Source organism: Eubalaena glacialis, chromosome 3, assembly GCF_028564815.1.
Source record: "Eubalaena glacialis isolate mEubGla1 chromosome 3, mEubGla1.1.hap2.+ XY, whole genome shotgun sequence".
Taxonomy (NCBI): Eukaryota; Metazoa; Chordata; class Mammalia; order Artiodactyla; family Balaenidae; genus Eubalaena; species Eubalaena glacialis.
In genome coordinates this window covers 27,617,021-27,639,868 of record NC_083718.1, presented here as the reverse complement: position 1 = coordinate 27,639,868, position 22,848 = coordinate 27,617,021, and the positions used below count along the sequence as shown (strand labels likewise).

The window sequence follows — 22,848 nt, the reverse complement described above, 5'->3', positions numbered from 1 at the left end:
AGGAGTTTTGCAGTAAGGAGAGAAATAGTGTAGTGTCGGGAGAGCAATGGGTTGAAGAAAGGGTCTTTTTTTTTTTTTAATAATTGAGAAAAAATAACCACATGTTTACTGATGGGAATATTCCAACAAACAAGAAAACTGATGATGCTTCAAACTTAACATGTCTGAAACTGAGTTTCTGATATCCATCCTCCAAACATACTCCCCCAACATTCTTCCCCACCTCAGTTAATAAAAATTCCATCCTCCCAGTTTGCTCAGGATAAAAGCTAAATGTCATCTTATGCTCCACATTTGGTCTTTCAGCAAATCTTGTTGGCTCTTTCTTCAAAGTATATTCTGAATTTGGTCACCCTGTGCCACCCCAACTGCCACCACAGTGTTTCAAGCCACCATCACCAACCATCTGGGTTATAACCATAGCATCCTAAATGGTTTCCCTGCTTCAGGCTTGCCCGCCATGAACCTATCCACAACACAGCACCAAGACTGATCCTCCTAAGACATAAATCAGAACGTGCCACTCTTCTGCTCAAAACCATGCAATGGTTCCCATGTCACTTAGAGTTATGACAAAGCCAGCAGGACTCACTGCACCCCATCCCCACCACACCCCCATCATGACTAGCTAATGCCTTTCTTCAGGTCTTTACTTAAAAATCAATTGGTCAATGAAGACTTCCCCAGCCACTCTACCGAAAAAGTTAAACATCACCCCGTGACAGTTGCTATCTCCCTTCCCTATTTTCTTTAACGTCATTAGCATTTATAACTCTCCAACACATTATATAGTCTATTTATTTATCCTATTTATTATCTGGCTCCCCAACTAAAATGTAGGCTCCATAAGGGGAGGGAATTTTGTTTGTTTTGTTCACTGGTGTATCCCCAGCATCTAACCCATTACGGGTGCTCAATAAATATTTGTGGAACTAATTCATTAATTATAGGTCACCCACCTATTACAAAGAGTATTATTCTGCTATTTAAAAAATCATAAGGAAGTAATCTAGTAATGGAATCCGTTAAAAACAAAACTTACCCTCTAACTTCTTGTTGAAGGACATCCAAGAATCTGGGGTTGAGGGTAAATGTAAGTGACCTTCTTACTCAGAATCTCACAAAGGGCACCCAAATGTTATAAGATATGACAAAATAACATAGTCCTAGGAAGGAATGAGCTACCTGATAATTAACAGTCTTGGAGATTGTCTCAATCGGTATGATACAGTGCACTAGTTCTCAAATTTTAGAATCACCTCGAGGTGTCATCAGAATCACCTAGAGGACTTGCTAAAACAAATCTCTGGGTCCTACCTCCAAAGTTTCTGATTCATCAGATCTGGGGCTAAGCCCCCGAATTTGCATTTCTAACAAGTTCCCAGGTGATGCTGATACTGCTGATCTGGGGACCACATTTAAGAAACATTGAAGTAGTGGCTTACATTCTATAAAGATTCTGGAGTGCCCACACCAGGCCCTAAGTGTTCAGTTCTACCATATGAGAGACAAAAAGCTCACCACTAAAAGGGTGGATTCAGTCTGGAGTCTGAATATAGTAGAAGGCAGGTATCTGCAAAGACTATTTATGTCCTAGTGAGTAAGGCTATGCTTACTGAAGAGTGTCACTGTATATTTATTCAACATGGCAATCAGAGGTGCTCTCTTCCTGAAACATATACCTGAAATGAAATAGCCTTCCAATTCTTGGAGCTGCACTGATTGCTACATAGTCCTGATTCTACAAGGATGAATGACACTTGCATAAAAATCTGTGAAGTAGCTCTAGAGACTGTAAATTCTCAAGAGAAAATCTGAAGGACTCATAAACAAAAGTGGCATTTTCACAGGTTCTTCCAAGTTAATGTTGGAGTTTGAGAAGGAAAGGGAGAATGTGGGTTATGAATGGCTAGCTACATACTTATAACTCAGGATGTGAATTGAGTTTCTGGACATGACTGACATAGTAATCCGAGAAGTCCTTGGCTAAAGATGAATTGTATTTCTCTTTCTGACTTACTTCACTCTGTATGACAGACTCTAGGTCCATCCACCTCACTACAAATAACTCAATTTCATTTCTTTATATGGCTGAGTAGTATTCCATTGTATATATGTGCCACATCTTCTTTATCCATTCATCTGTCGATGGACATTTAGGTTGATTCCATGTTCTGGCTATTGTAAATAGAAAAACAAACACCGTATGCTAACACATATATATGGAATCTAAAAAAAAAAAAGGTTCCGAAAAACCTAGGGGCAGGACAGGAATAAAGATACAGACATAAAGAATGGACTTGAGGACATGGGGAGGGGGAAGGGTAAGATGGGACTAAGTGAGAGAGTGGCATGGATATATACATACTACCAAATGTAAAATAGATAGCTAGTTGGAAGCAGCCACATAGCACAGGGAGATCAGCTCAGTGCTTTGTGACCATCTAGAGGGATAGGATAGGGAGGGTGGGAGAGAGACACAAGAGGGAGGAGATATGAGGATATATGTATATGTATAGCTGATTCACTTTGTTATAAAGCAGAAACTAACACACCATTGTAAAGCAATTACACTCCAATAAAGATGTTAAAAAAAAAAAAAAGAATTGTAATTCATGAGGCCAGGGCTGATGTGTTTTCTTAGAGGCTATATAGCTTGATCAAGTGGGCTTTCAACTTAAAAAGAAAAGGGAAAAACACAATAATTGGGGGGAAAAAAGTCTGTTACTACAATAGGAAATATCAGGCATGACAAAAATAGGAGCAACAATCAGTGGGAATCATCTTTCACATTAGGAAGTAACTAGGTAGAAAGTTGGAAACAATATAAATATTCCCAGGTGTCTATACACAAAAAATACATGTAATGATAGAAGATGAATGTGTCCTTATCAGCAATACATTGCTGTGAGGATATGTGTCCAGTTCCTGCACATATTTAGTATGTGCCACATATTCTTTCAATTAAGTTCATGGTTTCATGTATTAACTCACTTGGTAGAACAAGAAGTTCCCAGGCCCGTGTTGGCCTACAAGAAACTCCACCAACAAAAAAATAATAACAATAAGACATATCATGTTTTCAAGTTAGGGTACATCAAAAAATGATTGGTTGCCACAGGTAGGGGGTGAAATGGGTGAAGGTGGTCAAAAGGTACAAACTTACAGTTATAAAATAAATGTCATCAGTGTGCAATGTACAGCATGGTGACTGTAGTTAATAATACTGTATTGTATATTTGAAAGTTGCTAAGAGAACACATCTTAGAAGTTCCCATCATAAGAAAAAAATTTTAACTATGTATGGTGATAGATGTTAACTAGACATATTGTGGTTATCATTTTGCAATATATACAAATATTGAATTATTATGTTGTACACCTGAAATTAATATAATGTTATACGTCAATTATATCTCAAAAATAAATAAACAAGTACATACATACAAATAAAGGCAGAAATGAATTTTTTGATGTTCAAAAGAAAAAAATAATAATGATGAGTCTCTTACTTGTTTTTCATTAATCTACACCTAACATATTGCTTTATAAATGTGCCAGAGAGTAAAGTAGTAGAAAGGCAGACAAAGGGAAGAAATAATAGTAAATGTGATAAAGGAGAGAGATAGAAGAATTATTTTGCAGTTTATCAAGACATACAGTAACACTTCATGAAATTGTAAAAAATCATTAAGAGTTTTAGGGATGGGACTTATAATTAAAATATAATTATGGAATGATTCACCTTTGTAAAAGAAAATGACCTGTTAAGAAGGAAAGTAGAGGAATTTTCAGTGTGAAGACAATACTCACCTTCAAAAAAAATTCTCAAACGGGAGGGTAAATACTGGAGTATATATAAATAAAGATAAAATGAGAGCGCTATAGAAGGGACTTCTATGTATACATAGCCAAATAAGGGACCTATATGAACTGTTCCTGATTATCTCCAAAACCAAGTAGAGTTAAGAAAGAATACAATATCTGCATATTGAAAAATGTCAAAATGTAGGGAGAATATGAAGGAAAGAACAAGAAATAAATATCACTTGAATAAATGGGAGTTACTTACTCAAAAGCTATAGAAAGAATTCAGCCTCACTGAGAATACATGACAGAGAGACAAGCAAGACTTTAAGTAGGGTGTGAAAGCATACAGGACCTACAAGAATCCAGAAGAAATGCCATGTATTATTTTTGGATTTTATTTTATTACCTTAGCTTTAATAAAGTGACTTTGAAAATATATAGTGTTTATGCTTTTAAAAAAGGGAACAGGAGATAAATAAATGAGACCCACAGAGAGACAGCAGTGGTAATGGGGATAAATAAAAGTCTTAGGGGAAGATTTGACTACTGTATCCATACCTTATGATCAAAATAGTGTCTGTCCCAAATTAAGCATCCTTGAAGGATTTTGTGGTTTTCGATTTAGGGAAATTAAATGCTTACAGATTCTCAACACCCTAATGTATTATTGTTTGCAAATATATAAACACAACATTTTCTTTCACTAAGCTTCACTTTTTATCAAACTTTAACCCAAGATAGCCTCTAAAAATACTATACTACACTAAAATGATAGAAGAGATAGAAATAACTATTATATCTCTAAATAATTTTCCAAAATAAATATATGAGTATATAATTTTGTTTATTAAAGTCAGCTAATGACCTTAAGGTTTTTGTCTTTGTTTTCTATTCAGAACTATAAGCACTGTTTTTCTTATGCTATTGGAAAACCAGGAGACTTAAATCAACCATATGAGATTATCAACAAGTCTAACCATAACCATTTAGTTTGGCCCTTGGACCATTCCGGAATGTATGTGTTTCGTGTGAAGATCCTGGATCCAAACTATAGGTGAATATAAATGTTCCATTATAATAGTTTTAGCATTAGTTCCTAAAAATTAAATTTTTATTTTCTTGATTTAATTTGATACCCCCCAGCTATCCAATTAAAGGCATACCTCATTTTATTACACCTCACTTTATTGTGCTTCAATTTACAAATTGAAGGTTTGTAGCAACCCTTGATCAAGCAGGTTTATCAATGCCGTTTTTCTAACAGCATTTGCTCACTTCATGTCTCTGTGTCACATTTTAGTAATTCCTGCAATATTTCAAACCCTCCACCAGCAAAAAGATTATGATTTGTTGAAGGCTCTGATGATGGTTAGCATTTTTTGAGAAATAAAGTATTTTTTAATTAAGGTATGCACAGTCTCTTTTTAGACATAATGCTATTGCACACTTAATAGACTACAGTATAGTGTAAAAATAACTTTTATACCCACTGGGAAAGCAAAAAGTTTGTGTGACTCACTTTATTGCAGTATTCATTTTATTGCGGTGGTTTGAAACTGAACCCACATCTCCAAGGTATGCCTGTCATATTTGTTTTTTCATTTTGGAGCAATCCTGTTAAACATTCTATGGGAGTGGGAGATAAGATTTCATGTTAAACATTAATTAAATTAATCGATTCACAATTACATTCTGAGTACTTTACTATGTTTCATTGCTGTGATAGATGCAAATAGAGCATAAGGATAATCTCAGCCTTTAAGATACTTGTAATTAAACTGGTTGGGGAAGGAGGAGAGGAGGGTACACATAAAACCAAGGGAGGTTAAATCAGAGCAAACACATGATATATTTTTCAAATATAATTATTTGTATTATTGATAGGCATAATAATAATTCAGAGATGGGAAAAATCAATGCTATCTTGAGCATCAGGAGAAAACTTCCTGGAGGATAGGGAGCATTAAGAATTTATATTGCCAGAGAACTAAGATAGACCCTTCAGATGAAAGAAATCACACTAATAATGGAATGGAACTGAATATTAACATATGGCTTGTGGAGTCATGAAAGAAGGTGGAAAATACCTTGAGTGAGGAAGGTAAAAAACAAAGGGTGCAGACTGATTTGAGGCAATTCATAATGTTGAATTCAATTTCAAACCATGTCCTAGAGAGCCTCTTTAGTATCTTTACTAGGGAAGTGTTGTGATGAGAGTATAGTTCTAGGAAAATTAGCCTGAGAATAAAGAATCTTATAAAAGGAAAATAAATTGCAGATAAATGAGAGGAGTAGAATTAACAAGACAAGGGTCAAAGGAAGCCCTGTTGGCAGGAGGAGTGGAAAGAAAGGAAAAAGTCTAATAAATATTTATCAGGAAAAGAGATATTATATTGATCTAGTGTGGCAAATGAAGGAAAAGAAGGAACTGATATGGTCTCAAGTTTTCTAGACTAGGTGATTAAAAATTATGGTATTTTCTTTGACCACTGTAGATACTGAGGTGGTTTTTCTTTGAGGTCTTTCTTTTTCTAAGAGTTCTGACTTTGCATTTGAGAGGACAATGACATATCTGAGTGAAGATGTCCTATAAACAGTTAAAAATTTTAATTTGGGCCTTGAGTTGGAGGGAATAGCTGATGATAAAGAGTTTTCAAAACACAAACGTGGGCATCTCCTATAGTGACTCCATGAGCACACATAAGTTAACTGACTTATGAGAAGAAAAGAGCTTTTAGGAGATACCCACAGTGAAGGAATTGAGGGTGATGAGAAAAGGGGCTGAGCAGAAAACTCCTCAAATAAAAGAAAAAATGAAGAGAAAAATAAAGTTCCATATTACCCAAGCAATCTACAGATTCAAAGCAATCCCTATCAAAATTCCGATGACATTTTTCACAGAAATAGAACAAACCATCCTAAAATGTGTATGGAACTGCAAAAGACCCCAAAAAGCCAAAGCAGTCTTAAGAAAGAAGACCAAAGTTGGAAGCATCACACGCCCTGTTTCCAAACTATATTGCAAAGCTGCAGTAATCAAAACAGTATGGTATTGACATAAAAACAGACACATAGATCAATGGAACAAAATAGAAATCCCTAGAAATAAACTCACACATATACAGTCACTTAATTTATGACAAAAGAGCCAAGAATATACAGTGGGGAAAGGACATTCTCTTCAATAAATGGTGTTGGGAAAATTGGACAGCCACCTGTGAAAGATTGATACTAGACCACTATCTTACACCATACAAAAAATTAACTCCAAATGGATTAAAAACTTGAACATAAGCCCTGAAACCATAAAATTCCTAGAAGAAAACATAGGTGGTAAGCTCCCTGATGTCAGTCTTTGCAGCACTTTGTTTTTATTTGACACCAAAAGCAAAGGCAACAAAAGCAAAATTAAACATGTGGGACTACATCAAACTAAAAAGCTTCTGCACAGCAAAGGAAACCATCAACAAAATGAGAAGGAAACCTACAGAACAGGAGAAAATATTTACAAATCATATATCTGATAAGGGGTTAATATCTAAATATATAAAGAACTCATACAACTCAATAGCAAAAAAAAAAACACAAAACACAAAACAATTTAAAAATGGGCCAAGGACCTGATGGGCCAAGGACATTTTTCCAAAGAAGACATACATGAAGACATACATAAAAGGGTGCCCAACATCAGTAATCATCAGAGAAATACAACTCAAAACCACCTGTTGGAATGGCTATTATCAAAAAGACAAGAGATAAGTGTTGATGAGGATGTGAAGAAAAGGGAACACTTGTGCACTGTTGGTAGGAATGTAAATTTATGCAGCTACTATGGAAAACAGTATGGAGGTTCCCCAAAATATTAAAAATAGAACTACCATATGATCCAACTATTCCACCTCTGCATATTTATCTAAAGAAAACAAAAACACTAACTTAAAAAGATATATGCACCCCCATGTTCATTGCAGCATTATTTACAATTGCCAGTATATGGAAATAACATGTGTCCAAGGATGGATGAATGGACAAAGAAAATGTGGTATGGAATATTATCTGGCCATAAAAAGAAGGAAATCTTACCACTTGAGACAACATCGATGGACCTTGAGAACACTATGCTAGAGAGTCTACTTTGGTTTGAGTCTTAATTTTGCTACTAGTAACATCTAGTCTTAAGCAAATTGTTTAGTCTCTTTGAGCTTATTTATCTGTGAAAGGAGTCAGTAATAGCTATCTTATAGTATCCAGAGGATTAAATGAAGAACTTGGATAAAAATCCCTAACTTTGCTGGGCACATAGCAAGGACTCAATAAAACTAAGTTCTTTTCCTGTCTCTTCTCCCACATGAAGATAGGTGAAATCATATTATTAATGTTTATTTAGTTAAATCCTGTCTCATTCCAAGCAATATGCTAAATTATGAGAGATAAAATACCTAGGGATGAACCAACCTAAGGAGGCAAAAGACCTGTACTCTGAAAACTATAAGATACTAATGAAAGAAATCAAAGATGATACAAACAGATAGAAAGATATAGTGGGTTCTTGGGTTGGAAGAGTAAATATTGTCAAAATGACTATACTACCCAAGACAATCTACAGATTCAATGCAATCCCTATCAAATTATCAATGGCATTTTTCACAGAATGAGAACAAAAAATTTTACAATTTGTATGGAAACACAAAAGATCCCAATTAGCCAAAGCAATCTTGAGAAAGAAAAATGGAGCTGGCAGAATCAGGCTCCCTGACTTCAGACTATACTACAAAGCTACAGTAATCAAGACAATATGGTACTGGCACAAAAAGAGAAATATAGATCAGTGGAACGGGATAGAAAGCCCAGAGGTAAACCCACACACCTATGCTCAACTAATCTATGACAAAGGAGGCAAGAATATACAATGGAAAAAAGACAGTCTTTTCAATAAGTGGTGCTGGGAAAACTGGATAGTTACATGTAAAATAATGAAATTAGAACATTCTCTAACACCATATACAAAAATAAACCCAAACTGGATTAAAGACCTAAATGTAAGACTGGATACTGTAAAACTCCTAGAAGAAAGCATAGGAAGGGAGATTGGGTCAAGATGGAGGAGTAGAAGGACGTGCTCTCACTCCTTCTTGCGAGAGCACCGGAACCACAACTAACTGCTGAACAATCATTGACAGGAAGACACTAGAACTCACCAGAAAAGATATCCCACATCCAAAGACAAAAGAGAAGCCACAATGAGACAGTAGGAGGGGCGTAATCACAATAAAATCAAATCCCATAACTGCTGGGTGGGTGACTCACAAACAGGAGAACATTTATACCACAGAAGTCCACCCACTGGAGTGAAGGTTCTGAGCCCCACGTCAGGGTTCCCAACCTGGGGGGTCCAGCAACAGGAGGAGGAATTCCTAGAGAACCAGACTTTGAAGGCTAGAGGGATTTGATTGCAGGACTTTGACAGGACTGGGGGGAAAAGAGACTCCATTCTTGGAGGGCACACACAGAGTAGTGTGCACATCAGGACCCAGGGGAAGGAGCAGTGACCACAGAGGAGACTGAACCAGACCTACCTGCTAGTGTTGGAGGGTCTCCTGCAGAGGCGGGGGCTGGCTGTGTCTCACCATGAGGACAAGGACACTGGCAGCAGAAGTTTTTGGAAGTACTCCTTGGAGTGAGCCCTCCCAGAGTCCACCATTAGCCCCACCAAAGAGCCCGGGTAGGCTCTAGTGTTGGGTCGCCTAAGGCCAAACAACCAACAGGGAGGGAACCCAACCCCAGCCATCAGCAGACAAGCAGATTAAAGTTTTACTGAGCTCTGCCCACCAGAGCAACATGCAGCTCTACCTACCACCAGTCCCTTCCATCAGGAAATTTGCACAAACCTCTTAGATAGCCTCATCCACCAGAGGGCAGACAGCAGAAGCAAGAAGAACTAGAATCCGGCAGCCCGTGGGACAAAAACCATGTTCACAGAAAGACAGAGAAGATGAAAAGGCAGAGGGCTATGTACCAGATGAAGGAGCAAGATAAAATCCCAGATAAACAACTAAATGAAGTGGAGATAGGCAACCTTCCAGAAAAAGAATTCAGAATAATGATAGTGAAGATGATCCAGGACCTCGGAAAAAGAATGGAGGCAAAGATCGAGAAGATGCAAGAAATGTTTAACAAAGACCTAGAAGAATTAAAGAACAAACAAACAGAGATGAGCAATACAATAACTGAAGTGAAAAATACACTACAAGGGATCAATAGCAGAATAACTGAGGCAGAAGAACGGATAAGTGACCTGGAAGACAGAATGGTGGAATTCACTGCTGCAGAACAAAATAAAGAAAAAAGAATGAAAAGAAATGAAGACAGCCTAAGAGACCTCTGGGACAACATTAAACACAACAACATTTGCATTATAGGGGTCCCAGAAGGAGAAGAGAGAGAGAAAGGACTCGAGAAAATGTTTGAAGAGATTATAGTCAAAAACTTCCCTAACATGGGAAAGGAAATAGCCACCCAATTCCAGGAAGCACAGAGAGTCCAATACAGGATAAACCCAGGAGAAACACGCTGAGGCACACAGTAATCAAAGTGGCAAAAATTAAAGACAAAGAAAAATTATTGAAAGCAGCAAGGGAAAAACGACAAATAACATACAAGAGAACTCCCATAAGGTTAACAGCTGATTTCTCAGCAGAAACTCTACAAGCCAGAAGGGGGTGGCATGACATATTTAAAGTGATGAAAGGGAAGAACCTACAACCAAGATTACTCTACCTGGCAAGGATCTCATTCAGATTCGATGGAGAAATCAAAAGCTTTACAGACAAGCAAAAGCTAAGAGAATTCAGCACCACCAAACCAGCTCTACAACAAATGCTACAGGAACTTCTCTAAGTGGGAAACACAAGAGAAGAAAAGGACCTACAAAAACAAACCCAAAACAATTAAGAAAATGGTCATAGGAACATACATATCGATAATTACCTTAAACGTGAATGAATTAAATGCTCTAACCAAAGACACAGGCTTGCTGAATGGATACAAAAACAAGACCCATACATATGCTGTCTATAAGAGACCTACTTCAGACCTAGGGACACATACAGACTGAAAGTGAGGGGATGGAAAAAGATATTCCATGCAAATGGAAATCAAAACAAAGCTGGAGTAACAATACTCATATCAGAAAAAAAAGACTTTAAAATAAAGACTATTACAGGATACAAAGAAGGACACTACATAATGATCAAGGGATCAATCCAAGAAGAAGATATAACAATTGTAATTATTTATGCACCCAACATAGGAGCACCTCAATACATAAGGCAAATGCTAACAGCCATAAAAGTGGAAATTGACAGTAACACAATCATAGTAGGGGACTTTAGCACCCCACTTTCACCAATGGACAGATCATCCAAAATGAAAATAAATAAGGAAACACAAGCTTTAAATGATACATTAAACAAGATGGACTTAATTGATATTTATAGGACATTCCATCCCAAAACAACAGAATACACTTTCTTCTCAAGTGCACACGGAACATTCTCCAGTATAGATCACATCTTGGGTCACAAATCAAGCCTCAGTAAATTTAAGAAAATTGAAATAATATCAAGCATCTTTTCTGACCACAGCGCTATGAGATTAGAAATCAATTACAGGGAAAAAAACATAAAGAACACAAAAACATGGAGGCTAAACAATACATTACTAAATAACCAAGAGATCACTGAAGAAATCAAAGAGGAAATCAAAAAATACCTAGAGACAAATGACAATGAAAACACGATGATCCAAAACGTATGGGATGCAGGTTCCTTTACACCTAAAGGAACTAGAGAAAGAAGAACAAATGAAACCCAAAGTTAACAGAAGGAAAGAAACCATAAATATCAGAGCAAAAATAAATGAAATAGAAACAAAGAAAACAATAGCAAAGATCAATAAAACTAAAAGCTGGTTCTTTGAGAAGATAAACAAAATGGATAAACCATTAGCCAGACTCATCAAGAAAAAGAGGGAGAGGACTCAAATCAATAAAATTAGACATGGAAAAGGAGAAGTTACAACAGACACCGCAGAAATACAAATCATCCTAAGAGAGTACTACAGGCAACTCTATGCCAATAAAATGGACAACCTGGAAGAAATGGACAAATTCTTAGAAAGGTATAACCTTCCAAGGCTGAACCAGGAAGAAATAGAAAATATGAACAGACCGATCACAAGTAATGAAATTGAAACTGTGATTAAAAATCTCCCAACAAACAAAAGTCCAGGACCAGATGGCTTCACAGGTGAATTCTATCAAACATTTAGAGAAGAGCTAACACCCATCCTTCTCAAACTCTTCCAAAAAACTGCAGAGGAAGGAACACTCCCAAGCTCATTCTATGAGGCCACCATCACCCTGATACCAAAACCAGACAAAGATACTACAAAAAAAGAAAATTACAGACCAATATCACTGATGAATATAGATGCAAAAATCCTCAACAAAATACTAGCAAACAGAATCCAACAACACATTAAAAGGGTCATGCACCATGATCAAGTGGGATTTATCCCAGGGATGCAAGGATTCTTCAATATACACAAATCAATCAATGTGATACACCATATTAACAAATTGAAGGATAAAAACCATATGATCATCTCAATAGATGCAGAAAAAGCTTTCAACAAATTTCAACACCCATTTATGATAAAAACTCTCCAGAAAGTGGGCATAGGGGGAACCTACCTCAACATAATAAAGGCCATATATGACAAACCCACAACAAATATCGTTCTCAATGGTGAAAAACTGAAAGCATTTCCTCTAAGATCAGGAAAAAGACAAGGATGTCCACTCTCACCACTATTATTCAACATCGTTTTGGATTTCCTAGCCACGGCAATCAGAGAAGAAAAAGAAATAAAAGGAATACAAATTGGAAAAGAAGAAGTAAAACTGTCACTGTTTGCAGATGACATGATACTATACATAGAGAATCCTAAAGATGCCACCAGAAAACTACTAGAGCTAATCAATGAATCTGGTAAAGTTGCAGGATACAAAATTAATGCACAGAAATCTCTTGCATTCCTATCCACTAATGATGAAAAATGTGAAAGAGAAATTAAGGAAACACTCCCATTTACCATTGCAACAAAAAAAATAAAATACCTAGGAATAAACCTACCTAGGGAGACAAAAGACCTGTAGGCAGAAAACTATAAGACACTGATGAAAGAAATTAAAGATGATACAAACAGATGGAGAGATATACCATGTTCTTGGATTGGAAGAATCAATATTGTGAAAATGACTATACTACCCAAAGCAATCTACAGATTCAATGCAATCCCTATCAAATTACCAGTGGCATTTTTTACAGAACTAGAACAAAAAATCTTAAAGTTTGTATGGAGACACAAACGACCCCGAATAGCCAAAGCAGTCTTGAGGGAAGAAAAGCGAGCTGGAGGACTCAGAGTCCCTGACTTCAGACTATACTACAAAGGTACAGTAATCAAGACAATATGGTACTGGAACAAAAAGAGAAATATAGATCAATGGAACAGGATAGAAAGCGCAGAGAAAACCCACACACCTATGGTCAACTAATCTATGATAAAGGAGGCAAGGATATACAATGGAGAAAAGACAGTCTCTTCACTAAGTGGTGCTGGGAAAACTGGACAGCCACATGTAAAAGAATGAAATTAGAACACTCCCTAACACCATACATAAAAATAAACTCAAAATAGATTAGAGACCTAAATGTAAGACCAGACACTATAAAACTCTTAGAGGAAAACATAGGAAGAACACACTTTGACATAAATCACAGCAAGATCTTTTTTGATCCACCTCCTAGAGTAATGGAAATAAAAACAAAAATAAACAAATGGGACCTAGTGAAACTTAAAAGCTTTTGCAAAGCAAAGGTAACTACAAACAAGACGAAAAGACAACCCTCAGAATGGGAGAAAATATTTGCAAATGAATCAATGGACAAAGGATTAATCTCCAAAATATATAAACAGCTCATGCAGCTCAATATTAAAAATACAAACAACCCAATCAAAAAATGAGCAGAAGGGCTTCCCTGGTGGTGCAGTGGTTGAGAATCTGCCTGCCAATGCAGGGGACACGGGTTCGAGCCCTGGTCTGGGAAGATCCCACATGCCGCGGAGCAACTGGGCCCGTGAGCCACAGCTGCTGAGCCTGCGCATCTGGAGCCTGTGCTCCGCAACAAGAGAGGCCGCGATAGTGAGAGGCCCGCGCACCGCGATGAAGAGTGGCCCCCGCTTGCCGCAACTAGAGGAAGCCCTTGCATAGAAACAAAGACCCAACACAGCCAAAAAAATAAAAATAAATAAGTCAGGAGCTCTTTAAAAAAAAAAAAAAGGAATAAGCCACAAAAAAAAAAAAAAGAGCAGAAGATCTAAATAGACATTTCTCCAAAGAAGACACACAGATGGCGAATAGGCACGTGAAAAAAATGTTCAACATCACTAATTATCAGAGAAATGCAAATCAAAACTACACTGATGTATCACCTCACACTGGTCAGAATGGCCATCATCAGAAAGTCTACAAATAACAATGTTGGAGAGGGTGTGGAGAAAAGGGAACCCTCTTGCACTGTTGGTGGGAATGTAAATTGGTACAGCCACTATGGAGAACAGTATGGAGGTTTCTATAAAAACTAAAAATAGAGTTACCATATGATCAAGGGGTCCCACTCAGGGGCATATCTGGAGAAAACCATAATTTGAAAAGACACATGTGCCCTAATGTTCACTGCAGCACTATTTACAATAGCCAAGACATGGAAGCAACTTAAATGTCCATTGACAGATGAATGGATAAAGATGTCATATCCATTTGCAGCAACATGGATGGACCTAGAGATTATCATACTATGTGAAGTAAGCCAGACAGAGAAAGACAAATATCATATTGCTACCACTTATATGTGGAATCCAAAAAAAAAAAAAAAGAAAAAAAAGAAAAGATAAAAATGAACATATTTACAACATAGAAATAGACTCACAGACATAGAAAACAAATTTATGGTTACCAAAGAGGAAAGAGCCAGGAGGGATAAATTAGGAGGTTGGGATTAACATATACACACTACTATATACAAAATAGATACCCAAAAACCAACTTATTGTTTAGCACAAGGAACTATACTAGATATTTTATAATAACCTATAAGGGAAAAGAATCTGAAATGAATAGATATATGTATAACTGAATCACTTTGCTTTACACTGAAATTAACACAACCTTGTAAATTAGCTATACTGTACTTCAATTTAAAAAAAAGACTCAAAAAAAAAAAAAAGCTAATGAAATTAGTGAAGTTGTCCACTTAAGGGAACAAAATTCTTAGCAAGTCTTCTTTGATGTCAGTCTACCAACCGTGATTTTGCAGTGAAATTATCAGCAGAACAAAGAAGGGAGTATATATTTAAATATAGTAATTTTCTTAATTATAAAGGCCTTTGATTTATAAATATATCAAATTCTTCATAGACTAAATAACCAACTTGATAGTTTGTCATATAGATGTGATTTAAATGAAATTACACAATTCATCATTAATAATTCTCATTCCTTACTCTGTAGTGGAGATTTTTCTCTGTAAAATGGAAGGTAATGCTCAGTTTGATATAAATTTCTTTTAGTAATAATAAAATTATTAACTATCTTGAAAGAAAAAATAAAAAAGAAAATGACACCTTAACTAAGATTATACATGATTTGGTTGTTACCATAGAGATGTGCAGGGAGTCTTGTAATACTCTGTATTTAATTTAATCTTTAATTTTTTTTTCTAATTTGCAGTTTCTGTAACCTCACCACTATATTTGCAATAGAGACCTTTGGAGTGATTCCCAGGTAATGACTGGTGCCTAATCAGGCTTTAATGAGGGAAGTTGTAATGGATATGGTGGCAGCTAAAACGGAAACACGTCTCCCCTATCTTCCTGGGACACTAATACTTCTGTCCTATATTTGACATCCTAAAAATTGTACGTATCTACTAAACCAGGGATACAGCAAGTAGGAATTCCTGAAAATTGTTGCTGCAGTTGGGTCGCCTTTTGTTCATCCCCTTCAACAGCCATTGTCTTCCCAATCAAAAGCGTCTTTCAACTCCACCTAAGGGCAGATGGTAGACTGCAGCAGTGGGGACAGGGAGGAGACAGTGGCTGTGCCCCAATGACCCTGAGTCAGCCCTTGACCACTGGCCATCATTCCAATACATACAGGAAACGGGTAGTAAAAGCATTTCCCTGGACTCAGCTTTAGTTTCCTTGGCGAGCAGAGTAAAAAGTCGTAATACAAATGTTGGAACGGCAGATGACTCTGCTTCTCTGTGCTGTGTTTTTATTTTGTTTTCTGTTTTGGAAAATGTTAAACAAGAGCGGACCACAAACACTTAAGTTACTTATGGCCCTACTTTGAATATTACTGACTCCTCAATTTTTTGTGCTAATCGGAGGTTAATGGTGTGAATAATCTGCAAATGAGATAAGCCATGCCTGGTTTCTAGGAAACTTTAGGAAACATGCATAGCCTTTTTGCAAGAACTTCTCTTTCTCATTAGATTTGTATGTTTGATTTAGATGAATATTAAGAACATACATCCACCCAAGTATCCACCAATAGAAGGGGGGAGTTGGTGAGTTAGGGAGGAGAGGAGGGAGTAAAGGGGCATCTCACCTATTTGCTCCAGCTCACCTCCCAGTAGCTGGATTTTTCTTTTTAAACATGCAACTTATTTAATTAATTTATTTATTTATTTATTTATTATTTATTTATTTATTTATTTATTTTTTGGCTGCGTTGGGTCTTCGTTGCTGCGCGCGGGTTTTTCTCTAGTTGCGGCGTGCGGGGGGGCTACTCTTCATTGTGGTATGCAGGCTTCTCATTGCGGTGGCTTCTCTTGTTGTGGAGCGCGGGCTCTAGGTGCACGGGCTTCAGTAGTTGTGGCACGCAGGCTCAGTAGTTGTGGCTCGCGGGTTCTAGAGTGTGGGCTCACTAGTTGTGGCACACGGGCTTAGTTGCTCCGGGGCATGTGGGATCTTCCTGGACCAGGGCTTGAACCCGTGTCCCCTGCATTGGCAGGCGGATTCTTAACCACTGTGCCACCAGGGAAGCCCCCCTATAGCTGGATTTTAGCAGCCAGAGAATATGGTGCAGCATAGGGGATAGTCCATTAGGTTAGTGACTGCAGTTCAGTCTCTGTTACACCTGAGCCCTGAAGGGTCCAGAGGCAGAGCAGGGGTTAGCTGGTGGTGAACATCTTCCTAGTAAAAGAGACCTTTTCATGAGCAAACAGTGGCTGAAGATCAGTTTGTAGGAGGCAAAGATCTTCCTCTTTCTTTGCTTTCTGGCCCAGTGCTCAACCACTTCCTCAATTTTCCACTGTGTTCTTTGGAGTTGCCACCATTTAAGCAGCAAACTCACCTAAATCCTGTCCTCTGAGCTCTCTGTCTGTGCCTCAGAGCACCATTACCACTCCCAGATTATTATTTATTCTGGTTCTTCTAAAAAAACAAAAACAACCCCCCCCAATTTTTTTAAACACTTACCCTTTGAGGTTCATATAATCTGCTATACCCCTGTCCTTTCTCTGTCCTCATTGCTTCATCCTCTCCAAACTCCACTTCATTCAATGCCATCCTGTTTTCATCTCCACATCAAGCCCCACCATCGTGGCCTTTCCTAATCCTTGGTGTCCCCCTCCTGCACTGTACTCTGGCCATCCACTCCCACAGTCATGCCTTGGACACTGTCAATACTCTCATAACTTCTCAATACTATCATAACTTCTCTGCTTCCTAAGAATCAGTTCAGACATCTCATTCTCGGACCTTCCCAGCTTGCTAATTCAACTACACCTGCTACAGTTCTTCTTCATCCTCATTGGGACCTCCACCTCTACTTTCATTCTCCCCTTTTTTACTTACTATTTCCTTACATTTCAAACAAAGTCTATTATTTCAATGACATTTTCTAGTACTCCCTTACCTTTCTGGAATTTGGCAACCCCTCTGGCAAGCCCCCAACTACCTTCTTTCTTTGTGATTACATCTGAGCAGCCCCGTAAAGAAAGTTACACAACAGGGCAAATTGATCACCAACTTCAAATACGTCGCCAACACTACCCGGAAATCCTACTTTCTTTCTCTGGTCAGCCAGCGTTTCCACTCTCCATAACAACTGCTTCAGACCTTATCTAATTAGCTTGCTCCTTGGACCTCCTTTCCTTAACAATCATCAAATGAACTTTTTTTTTCACCTTTACAGAGAAATTAGAAGCCATCAGACAGGAAATTAGAAGCCATCAAACCTTTATTTCTGATTCCAAACATATAAACCAACTAACATCTATACCCATTCTCTCCTCTTTCTATCCTTCTACATCCTCTTTAAATATAATTCTTCTACCTATGCCTTGAACCCTATTCCTTCCCACTTTCTAAGGAAAATTCCAAATCAGTTATTACTTCTCTCTTCTATATATTCAACTTTCCCTCACAACTAGATCCTTCCAATAGGCTTTTAATCACCCTCAAGTTTTTTAAGCAAATAAAACAACAACAACTATATCCCCTTCCAGCTACCACCCTTTTGCAAGAGAAACTCCTTAAAAGGCTTGTTTACACTCATAGTTCTCATTTCCCTATATTCCATCCCTATTTTGCTAATCCATCCAGCCTGCTTTCTCTGTTATCCCTTCACCAATTACTTTTCATTAGAATAGCTTTGGCCTGCACTAAATCTGTTTGGTACTTTCTAATATATTCTGTCTCTCTGTTGAAATTCTCATTTGTTCATGCATTGTTCTCCTGACTTCACTGAGCATCTTTATGACCATTATTTTGAACTCTATCAGGTCAATTACTTATCTCCATTTCATTAAGGTCTGTTTCTGAAGTTTTATCTTGTTCTTTTGTTTGGAATGTATTTCTCTGTTTCTTCATTTTCCTAGATTTTCTGTGTTGGTTTCTATGCAATAGATAAAACAGCCACTTTTCCCAGATGGAACTTACTGTTCAGCCCAGCCCTAGCTGTCGTTTGTCTTTTAAACCTCTGTGATTGTCCAAGCTGCCTTCTTAGTTCTTAGTGTCTCCAAGTAGTTGAGGGTGTACCAAGATCTGTCAGTGTCCCAAAGAGGAGGATCTCAGTCAGAACCTAGATGCAGCCTGGCTGGAAGCTGGACCCTCAAGCAGCAGCTTTTAAAGTATGCATGTAGGCCTCTTTCAGAGAAAGACCAGAAGATTGCCTTTCTTTCTCTTCCCTCCGTGCTGAGCCTTAAGGGAATAGCCAGTTAAGAACAGTTGTTACAGTCCTGTGGGGCTGGTGAACATAAGCTCTGCTAGCCACCAGAGCCAGGCGATCAAGTGGTGTGTCCCCCTGAGCAGCAGCTGTAGGAACTGGAGCATCAGAAGTGTGCACAACATCGTTTCAGGGAGATACCAGTGACCTGGGGAGAGGCAGAGGGAGAGCGCAAAGATGGCATCTGCCAGCTTCCCAGTCTCTGCAGGAGACTGCAGTTGGCCCCTAGATTTGCGTTATATTAGGAGACTAACCCTCAGATTTCAGCTTTTAAGATAGGCAACTAGGTCTCTTTCATGGAAAGACTGGGAGATGGGCATTTCAGTCTGCTGGCTCTGTGCTGAGCGGGGAGTGAGAGAGGAGGTTAGCCACCAAGAGTCCTCAGGAGCCCATTTGTTTGCTACAGCCTTGTGGGTCTCATGGATGAAAGCCTAGCTGGCTTTCAGAGCTAGGTGTTCGGGGGTCCCATCCCTCAGGTGGAAGTTTTAAAAGTTGGGGTACTGGATATTGGATCCAAACTCCTTAGGGAGAAGCTAGGATTTGTGAGTTCCCTCCTCATTGTATGTTGCTGTGCTGGGGCTGGGAGTTTGGGTGAGATTGTGCCTCAGTCTCTCCTACTCGTTTTTATGTGAGTGGGTTTTTCTCGTTCACCCAATGTGTAGGAGTTGCTCAGCTAGTTTCTGGATTTCTTTCAGAGGGAGTTGTTCTATATGTAGCTGTAGGATAGGTGTGTCCATGGAAGGAGGTTAGTTCAGGAGCCTCCTTTGTCACCATCTTGAGCTGGAACTGGCCTACACTAAATCTGACAGATATTTTTCAGTCCACATTTTATTTGAGCTTCCATTAGTGTTGACTTTCCCTTTGGCTGCCATATTGCTCTGTAGGTTTTCCTAGCCTTCTGTAGCCATTCTCTTTCTCTCTAGTAAAGAGAGCCTCAACGTATATCACCAGCCATTAAATAGTGACCTTCCTTAGGGCTCAGTCCTGGTTTTCTGAGCTGCTCATTCTGGCAAGCTCATCCATACCCATGATTTCAGTTAGTATCTATAAACACACAACTCCCAAATCATATCTCCAGCCCAGTCCAGGGCCATATATCCCACTCTCTACTTAACCTCTTCTCTTAGATATCTCAAAGACTGGTCAAACTGGACATGTCCAGAAATGAACTCATGATCTTACCACCCATTCCCTTACCCCATTATTTGTACCACTGTAAAATAACTTATCAAGGTAATTGCATTCAGCCCTATGAATTGTCATTGCACAGCTCAAGGAGAATTCATTCACATAGGCTATAATGTGAATGGTGCCCTCTGGAGTTGAAAAATATGGCGACCCTATTTTCCAATGTTCCCTCACTCAGGAAATAGCACATCAAACTGTACAAGCCAAACATCTAGCAGTCAAAAATGAAAAACAAAAACCTAGGGATCACATTCATTTCTCTCTCTCTCTCTCCTCCAGCTCATCCAGTCACTGCCTCCCATTCATTTAACCTCTTAAACTGCCCTTAAATGAATCCACTTCTTACCAAACCCATCACCACCACACCACTCGAATCCAAGTTGCCGTTATCTCTGATCCAAATTACTGCAATAGACTCATAATGCTAATTTTAGTAGCTTAAAACCCTTAAGTTTCTTTCCTTAAAATGGGAACTTCTTAACATGGCCTACAAGACCTTTTCTGCTCTAGCCCCTACCTATGTCTCCAGTCTCATCTTGCATCATGTTCCCCTCATTTTCTCAGCTCCAGACCTATCAACCTTCTTTCAATCCCCAGTCTTCTCCATACTCTGTTCCATAGCAGGAGCTTTGCACATGCTATTTTCTCTATCTGAAATCTCTTCCTTCCCCTCTTTACCGATTTAACTTTACCAAATCCACTTCTATTTAATTCTTCAAATTTTAGAATAATTTTCTTTTCCCCATGGGGTCATTTCTTGGCCAATTCACCAGGCTATATCCTGTTATAGAAAGCTTTCATTGCATTGTATACCTCTCCTACTTAGTTTTTATCACAAGTTCAATTTTATATTTATTTTCTCATTATCTGATTAATGATTATGTCCCCACTAAAATGTAAGTTCTCTAAGGATGAAGACCATATCTATTTTTACTCATTATTGTTTTCGCAGCACCTAGCACAGTACTTGGCATATATCAGAGTGTTTATTAAGTTAGTTAATTAATTTCTAAGAAGGAAATGATTCACTAGAGCTAGATTAAGCTTATTAAGCTTGTATCCACAGAGGAGGAAGAGACTGGGGAACTGGGGAAAGTGTAATACTGCAAACAAATAAATATGGTTTAAAAGGGAACTAAAAACTAAAGTCAGGTACCAAGACACGAAATAAAAAACAGCACAGTGTTTGGCTTAAGAAATAAATCTACTCTGATGGGAGGAACATGAGGTGAAGAGGCAGATGTCTGGATCCCAGCTGAAAGTAGTATCTCATAAGTGTACACACACACACACACACATACCTGGTTGACCCTCATGTACCTCAAATTTGATATGCCCAAAAGTAAACCAACCGTATTCACACATACCCTCTAAAGTGTTCTTCCCTGTGAATTTCCTATGTCAGTGAATGGTGCTACCATCCTCAGAGTTACCCCATCCCCAAATTTAGGTGGCATCCTTTATTCTAACATATTTCTCAAACCCCACATCTTAACAATCACCAAGATCAATCCAATCTAACTTCTAAATATATCTTAGATCTATCCATCTCTCCCCATTTCTACAGCCAGTAATTAATTAAAACTCTCACCATATTTGGTTATTACAAAAACCTCATAACTGATTTTCTCCCTCCACACTCATGCCTCCCATTCATCCGTTCTTCACGCTACAGTCAGAATCATCCTTCTAAAATGAGAATGCTGTATCACATGTCTGAAACTCCCTCTTGCCCTTAGACTAAAATTCATACCCTGTAGCTTGATAAAAGCTGTCTTTCTCACCTTGAACAACCTATGATTCCTCATCTCTAACCACTGAGCCCACCACCTAAATTCTAATCACATTAAACTAGTTTTAGTTCCAGAATGTCTGGGGCTGATCTTAAAGTTTTCTCGTGCTTCCGTGTCTTTGCAAATGCATCTCCCTTTGCCTAAAATGTTACGCCCACTTTAGTCTTCTTCTCCACTCCCAGACATTTCTATCTAACTAACTCATACTGATACTCCTAATCCTACTTATATCTAGCTAACCCTTACTTTATACTCAGTTCAAAAGTCAACTCCACTGGAAGTTCTTCCTGATGCCTGGCTCCCATAGAACTTTATACTTCCTTCTCTCATTATATTGATCAATCACACTGTCTATCTTCCTCCCTGGTCAGCCTCAAACACTAAGTGGTAAACATCTTGAGGGTAGACAAGATGTCTTATAAATCTTATTAGTTATTAACAGAGAACAATGGCATAGCAGCTAGCTGTTCAAAAATTATTTGACTAAAAAAGTTAACAACCAAAGTGAACAATGACTTCTAATGGCTTTTCTTTTCTTATTTCAGTCCAAGTGCTTACATGGTTGCAGCTTTCCTCTTTCTCCTGATGCTACTGTTCTTCAGTATTCTTGTTCTGAGCTACTTTCACTATTTGAGGATTTACAGAGAATATATTTATGAACCACTGCACAAATCTGAAAGAAAACAAAAGAATAATTAG

At 38.1% G+C, this 22,848-nt stretch overlaps 1 protein-coding gene across 1 annotated transcript in view; it reads left to right on the top strand.

The window, feature by feature from the left end:
* Positions 1-22,848, top strand: part of CATSPERE (catsper channel auxiliary subunit epsilon) — a 268,765-nt gene extending 245,917 nt beyond the window's left edge. The window contains exons 20-22 of the mRNA XM_061185394.1: positions 4,707-4,864; positions 15,665-15,718; positions 22,695-22,848. Coding sequence (XP_061041377.1) covers positions 4,707-4,864; positions 15,665-15,718; positions 22,695-22,848 — 366 coding nt within the window. The remainder of the gene's footprint in view (positions 1-4,706; positions 4,865-15,664; positions 15,719-22,694) is intronic.